The sequence below is a fragment of the Terrapene carolina genome, unplaced genomic scaffold (genome assembly GCF_002925995.2).
Source record: "Terrapene carolina triunguis isolate 2854851 unplaced genomic scaffold, T_m_triunguis-2.0 Scaffold96, whole genome shotgun sequence".
Lineage (NCBI taxonomy): Eukaryota > Metazoa > Chordata > Testudines > Emydidae > Terrapene > Terrapene triunguis.
Genome location: NW_020664447.1, coordinates 43,315,093 through 43,322,730, shown reverse-complemented (window position 1 = coordinate 43,322,730; position 7,638 = coordinate 43,315,093). Strand labels below are relative to the sequence as shown.

Below are 7,638 nucleotides of genomic sequence, written 5' to 3'. Positions count from 1 at the left end.
GCAGCCTCTGTGCCCCCTGCTCCCCACTCGCCCTGCAGCCCCTGCACTCCCCCACCCCTGCAGCCTCTGCGCCCCCTGCTCCCCACTCGCCCTGCAGCCCCTGCACCCCCCGCCTGCCCTGCTCCCCCGCTCACCCGGCAGCCTCTGCCTGCTGGGGGCTTCAGACGCTCGGCAGCGCGGATCCCTGCAGACCCGGCCGCAGCTTCCTTCCTGCCGCCGAGCACGTTCCCCGGCCTGTCTGTCCCTGCGGGAAACAGCTCCCGCGGCGCCGGGTTCCAAGCTGCGCGGGGCAACGGGGCCACAGGAAGGGTCCCCCAGTGCCCGGGGGGGCCCCGCCCACGAGGGAAGCCCGAGCCCCCCCCGTTCCCCACCTGAGCATTGTAGCTGGGGCAGCTGGGCTGCACTGCGGACCCAGCGGATCGTGCTGGGCGGACCCTGGCTTATGCCTCCCTATTTCCCCGGACATGTCCGGCTCTTTGGAAATTCCCCCCGGACGGGGATTTGAGCACCAAAAAGCCGGACATGTCCGGGGAAATCCGGACGTATGGTAACCCTAGTAGACACAGTAAAACACAGTAACATTTCAGTTACAAAACTGGAGTGTACTGTAATAGAAAAATGTAGCAAACTCTTACAAGCATTATACGTTTCCTCCACATGCACATGTATGCTCCAGGTTCAACTAAAATGCATATGCCTAATGTGTTTGCTGTCCTTATCACTCTTTGTAGGCATGCCTATAGTATCAGGTGTTTTGGTAATTAGGTCACCCAATATAGTGACTAGAGAAATATTTAACTGACTTTACAGTTTAATTTTTGCTATTTTTAATCAGTCTTAGTGACCAAGGACTTCAGAGTATCTGTATTTTCTAACAGTAACAGTATTTTCTAACATAAAAGTAACAATGGCAAAATAGAAATTAGATTTAAAGTCCAGACCGTAGGTTATTAAAATGGAAAATAACCCTTTAAAAATCTGTCCTATTTTATGTGCTTTTACGCTGTGCTATTGGTTGCATTGTATGCTTTGCTCATCTTGGGCAGTAAAACGATCTTAGCCAGTTTCACACTGGTCCTTATGCCGTGTTCCAATGCTTCACTGGGTTTCTAAAAATGAAGGTCATTTCCTAAAATAGTTATTTTTAATTAAACGAACGTATACTGATTTTTACAAAAGTTCTTTTGAGCACCATGTACATCCTGGTTCTTAACTACCTGCTGTTTTTTGAATAACTCACTCCCCAAAAAAGCGGACGTGAGTGACTGGGAATAATATACCATTGGGCTTCTGCACTGGTTTGAAACTTCTGGACAGGAGTCCCATTTCCCTGTGGCATGGCTTGACAGGCAGGTGGATGTTACATTAAAGCAACTAGAGCAGCTCTGAACTACTCAGAATTTGCCTTTATGGAACTTCAATAAAAGTGGAATAAATCCACTCTGAGTAATTGGGGAATTAAAATAATTTGGAAAGACCCCTTTCTGTCATTTTCCTTTTGGCATAACTACACTTTCAGAAGCACTTGCTAAAGTGAGCCATAGAATGAAAATGTAGTAAAGAAAAGCTTGTTGATACAGTGAGGCGCTGCAAAAAAGAAACCAGGATGTTCTCACAAATGTACTTGGTATGTCCAGAGAAAAACCACCAGAGAAAAATAGGATAGGTTTGTTCCTACTCTAATTACTTTGAACCTATGAAGTTGCATCAGCTCTGACATGAAGCTGCTGTGATTGGAATATAGCCTTTCCTCATAAATTATTGTATGCGGAGGGGTTACCTATCTCAGAACCCACAGGGGCTATTCCTGACTCACTGGCCAAATGTTGATATATTTTTATTGCACCGTGTGGAGCCTTTACAAATTTTGTACTAATTGGACCTGTTGGCGGTGTTCCTTAGAAATGTGCCTCTCTGCACACTATACAAGTGGTCCATTGCTGACCTGTGCTAAACTGGTTTGAATGCGCAGGGAGTCTAAAGACATCAGCACAGGCAGTGGGAAGGTGTTTTCACAAACTGGTCAGCAAAGCTGAATTCACTGGCTCAGAAGAACCTCCTATACAGATTCTTGTTCAGATAACCACTGTTGCACAATGTGTGTTTGAAACCACTTGAAGAACGGATAAGGTAGCCTGATCAGTGGTATCCATTTCATTGAGATCTTGCAGATATCCTCCCCCATTCTTAAGTGCCTCTATTCAGGTGAGAGTTCAACCAGCTGGGTTAGTAAGCAGATGCCCCACATTACGTAAGCCTTGTTCATGGTGATTCCATCCCAGTGCTACCACAGTCGTTGCAAAGTACGTGTTTGAACTCAAGCTAGATAGGAAGGAGATCTTACCAGTGGATGGAGGATTTTGCTGTTTCATTGGCAGCTCTGTGTCTGGGGTATGTACCAAGCACAATGATAAGAGTTCTCACCGTGAGAATCGTGATCAATCACAATCTGATCACCGAAACCTATGTTTCATCAGTGGTCAACAGTTGTTTGTTTGCTTTTAATCTTCAAAATATTTCAAATGTAGGTGCTTTCTTCCTGATGCCGACCTTAGCATGGAGATTCCAGCCTTTGATCTTTAGGCTGGATTACTGTTATGTGCATACTTGTGCCCTTAAACCACTCCAGCTCTGCAGCTATTGCAGAACAAGCTTGGCTACTGTGCAGGAGCCTTCACCCACAATTTTACCCCCACATTCCATAGGTTGCTCACTTGCTGAACAGGCAGCTAATGTATCACTATTTTATGGCTATAGTCATATAGCCTTATGTAAGAGGGCTCTTCTACATCAGGTATTTTCTGCTTATGTCCTGCTGCTACAGCTGAGCTCAGTGAGGTTCTTACAGCTGCTTTGCTATAAATAAACTCTAGAAAGGACAGAAGGCAGGACCTTCTCTGCAGGGCCAGGAATGCTGTCCCTCCCAACACTCCCCACTCCATGTCTGTGTCGTCCCACGGCAAGGCTCAAGGTTTTTTATTTTACTTGGTGTTTAAATGGCATGCTTTGTTCTGCTCCTGATCTCAGCTCTGTTTGTGCACATTCTCTCCATTCATACTAAAATGTTTATATTTTTAAGGTGCCCAGTAGTCTTCTGCCATGAGTGCTTATAAATTAAAACACTGTGGTATAATTATCAGGTTGACTGGCTGGCGAATCGTTTTATACGCACGCATTATTTCTGCAAATGTCGGGTCATTGTTTTAAAGTACTATAATCCACTAGGGCATATTCCTCCTCCTGGACCAGGCTCACAAATGGCAGGTATTGTTGCAGAATATCCAACTCCAGCATGCATTAATTTAAGTCTTTTTGTCATCCTGCAGCACCAGTAAAAGGCCTTGTTGACTCAAAGAATGGAGTGTTCTGTGACCTGGCTTATGTTCTTGCTTAATCACCTTTATTTGAGCAATAATCTTTTTCCAGTGCTAATCAACAGAAATAAGGCAAAGGTGGTTAAACAATGCAGATTAACTGTTGTAATCCTCCATACTGTAAAACTGTACAGAATCTACCAGCCAGGAAATCTAAACTAGTGTGCTACTTGGTAAAGATCAGAGTAGTTATAACTTGTAAACCAACCTCTAAATCTCTTTTTGGTGAAAGGATAGTTCTGTTCCAGAATCCATAACTTTATCCTCCCCACTCCTGCAGTAGCCTGGCAGGAATATACTATAATGGGTGTAACCCTAAGGAGCAGAAAGAGATTATAGTCTCTTCCAGCAGGCGGCCTTAGCAGGAATAGTGAAAGCTTGAGCAGTGAAGGCACTAAATGAAGATTCCCTGTGACTTTTTGTATTTAATTACATTGCAGATTCTGTGCCTTGGCAAAGCGTCGTGTCGAGGGGATCCCAGGCAGGAAAACAATGATGGTTCCTCCGTCAGAAGAGTATTCCACACCTCCACATCGCAAGGTGCCAGAGGACACTGATCCTGATCTGGTTTTTCTCTGCCGCCATGTCTATGATTTTCGACATGGGCGCATCTTGAAGAATCCGCAGTAGCAAAACTCTTCAGTCCAGCTATGGTGATGACAAGTGGCACCAGAGAGCCAGTGGCAGGTTGACCATCTGGGACATCCGTGCATGCTCAGCAACTTTTCTAGTACTGCTTGCAGGCCAGAAGGAACGTCCAAGCACTCTGTCCTCAAAGACTGAAAAGATTTCCGCATTCAGGAACAGATCCCTGTCAAGAAAGGCCAGCAGTTCAAAGCACAGCACTTCATTAAAGAGCATAAATTAAAATATATACCTATAAATAAATATATGTATATAGATATAGGTACTTGCATATGTAAATCTATATCTATATATGTATATAGAGATGCATATATTGAGAGGGGTTTTGCAGGGGAGAAAAGCCAGTATACTAAATCCAAAGCCATCATTGGTGGGGTTGGTCAGAATATGCAGGAGGGATGCTGTGGTGCAGGTATGAGTCAAGCTGTGACAGGTCCATGGTTTTCATGTCCTGATGTGAAGAGAGAGGGCAAAGCCCAGTTCGTTTGCATGGTGCAGGATAGTCATGCTTGCCCAGCAGAAAAGGCAGGGTGTGGGGATTCTTGATGTCACTGCTACTTCAAAATCCAATAATTCCTCTTGAAGTTGTGCCAAGTGCAGAGCGGCCGTCTGCCGTACTGAATAGTTTTTGCTTTGCAAAGGGAGAGGGACTCCTTGTCCCTGTACAATTTTTCTGCAGTCTATGATTTACAACCCAGATTGGGGCCTTTAGGCAGGCCGTGGACTCTGTTTCAGCTCCAAGGCAGAAAACGGGGCGAGGGATAGTAGGCCTTACCTCACGCCTTTATGGAAAGCTGCATGTCTGTCAGAGGTCTTTGGCCAACAAGGCACACCTCTAGCAGACACGTACTGTTGTAAGATATGGAACACACAAGGTTTGCTCTGTAGGTGAAAGCCATGCTTTTCTTCTCTTCAGGATACTCATCTCCTTGCCCTCCTTGACATCAGAGGCCTTCCCTAGCAGTGTAAATGGTTTATTCTCTCCCTTCCAAGTTCAGTTTTCTTTGCTGTAGTTTAGTCCCTGTAGAATCTAGATGTGCACATTCCACCATAGGTGGGCAAGCTAGAGGCAGGGGAAGAAATGAAAAATATTTCCTTTGGCTATTTCATCCTAAAAATGACACCTGACACGATTGTTTTGGTCTTGGGCATGGTCGTACTGCTGAGAAAATTAGCAGTGCTCTCTCTTGGCACTGCCTTCCATCCTCCTCTCCTACCACTTATACTGACATCTGAACATGCTCACCAGGGTGGCTTTGTGGCTTCTGAAAGGAACTGACCAATGAGAGGTGTGCGTTGTTGAAAAATGCTACCTGATTCCTACAGATACTTTTGCCTCTTGCCTTATGTGTATAGATCCTAGAGATACTTTAGTTTATCTTAACACAAACTATTGAAGTTAATTCTAAAGAAAACCAAAGGACAGCATAACAGAGTCCATTGAATCAGTCACACAAAGCTGGGAATCCATTTGTAGATTGCACTAATTTAAAGAATGAGAATCAACACTGTATCGGTCCATGTACCTGCTGACTGCTGGAGTCACTCATTTAAACTAGGGACCTGCATTTTCAGTTTTGGGGTGCCTGAACTAGTGTTAAACAATAGAAGTGTTCATACTGCTTTAATGTTGTTGTCCTTTAAGTGGAAGTAGCACTACCTTTACTCACCACGGACACTGACGGAGCTGGAATCAAGGGGATTTTCCTCTTGCTCTGATCACTGAGGCTACGCCTACCTGGCCTGGAGAAAATATCCCTACCACATTAAATTCCGTTACATGAAAATTGTGCAACCTGTGTTTCTGTTAACACAGGTGTTATCCATAGATTTGCTCTACATACCAAAGAGGGGAATGTTTATGGAAGGACAAGAGAACCTTGAAAGAAGATGGGAAGGTCTGAGGCCCATGAGGGCCAACGCTGGAAGTGTGGCACATGTTCACTTGATCTCAATGGACAATTCCTGCTCAGTATTCCAGAGGACGATGGAAAATTCCAAAGTCCCTGCCAATGCGCCCCAGGGGAAAACTCCCAAGCCTTCATTTTCAAGAGGTTTAACCCTAGGCACCTGAGCACAAATCCATAATTTAAGCATCTAATCCCATTTATACCTCAAGGCACTGTTGGTGTCAAGTAATTGTCTGTGTTTTCCTTAACAATTACTTGGAATAAGGAGGTCAGGCCATTGGCACTACAGAGCGCATTTCACTACAGCATCAGAGCAGGGTCGGGGTAACCTCAGGGCTCTCAATTGGCCAAGTGAGAGTATCGTGGAAGGGATGGATGCTCATTGGTTCTAGATGGGAGGATGCTATAGTTCCTGCTCCCTCGCAGTAAACAGTGGTGTGGTTGTGGAGCAATATTGTAGTTTCTGTAGCTGCTGCCTGCCCTTCTGGTCCCATGGTGAGAGGTAGTTAGTTGTGGCTACAGGGTGGAGAGGGGCGCACAAGGAAAATGGAGCAGTGGGACTAATACAGGGGAAACAGCCCAGATTGATGATATGGGAAAGTCTTAGGAACCCTTATATGGACAAGCTGATATGTTCTGAGTCAGATTTGGGACTCCTTGGACAGCCATCCTGAGTAGGATCAATGAGGTCAGGGACAGTCCATGCTAAGATGCCTGGGGCTCCTCTTCTGCAAAAGGAGTAGCTTTATTTACTGGTGTCGTGACAGGGTTTCTCAAGCTTTCCTGCTAATTCAAATCTGCACACTACTGCAAAGTCAGTAAAGCGTTTACTATCCAGCCTCAGAAACCACAGTCACTTGCTGAAAATCTTACTTCTCCTGGTTCGCCCTCCACCTGCCCTATCTCCTTTCCAGGTGGGGGAAAAGAAATCCAGCTTGCCCAAAGGGGGAGGAAAAATTGTATTTACCCATGTTCTGGGATGTGCTGTCACCCCCGTCCGGAGAGGAGAAATCCTGTCTCTTCTGATGTTATGTCAGAATCTGCTTCAGGCCAAGAACATTGTTCAAGACTCACATGGTTGCTTATGCTGTTGTGCAAACAGCATGTAAATGAATCAAAATGTCTTATCCATAATGAGAATATTTCATGCTTTTTTAATCTATTAGATATGGAAATATTTTTTGAAACTGAAAATGCAGTCAGTAGAATTTAAATTGAAATGTAATACATGTAAAATATATTTTAGTTGAGAATTTTGTAAAATGCACTTTTTTGTGTCTCTTCCCTGGTTTCCCAGATCTGTATTTCAGTGTTTACAGATGGAATGAGAACATTCCCTATACCCTCCTTCTGTGAGAAAGATATATTAGAAGTAATTCTTAAAAAATAAATTTGAAAAATTGTATTGATTTAGAAAACAAATGTCAAGTCTTGAGCAGTTTTTATTTTTCGCTGTCACTCAGAATTCCATATGGCTTACAGCTCTGGCCAGTTTTCAGACAGGGGGGCTCTTTGAACAATTTAAGAGGAGAACTGAGTAGAGGCCAGTAATCCAGGAACCAGAAGCGAGCAAGGTTGAGTCTGTTAGGAGCAAATGTTAATATGCGACCTTGGTATGTGTGATTGATGGGAAACTTGCAGTTGGGAGTGAGGGGGGGAAGTACTTATGGAGGTGTGGATATCTGTAGGGTTGTAGAATGAGCCGACAA

The 7,638-nt window shown here is 44.5% G+C and overlaps 1 protein-coding gene across 1 annotated transcript in view; it reads left to right on the top strand.

Moving 5' to 3' along the window:
* The window catches only part of BAHD1 (bromo adjacent homology domain containing 1), a 69,265-nt gene extending 61,970 nt beyond the window's left edge, over positions 1-7,295 (top strand). Inside the window, exon 7 of the mRNA XM_024208896.1 lies at positions 3,815-7,295. Within this exon, the coding sequence (XP_024064664.1) occupies positions 3,815-4,004 (190 nt within the window). The 3' untranslated portion in view covers positions 4,005-7,295. The remainder of the gene's footprint in view (positions 1-3,814) is intronic.
* Positions 7,296-7,638: the final 343 nt, after the last annotated feature.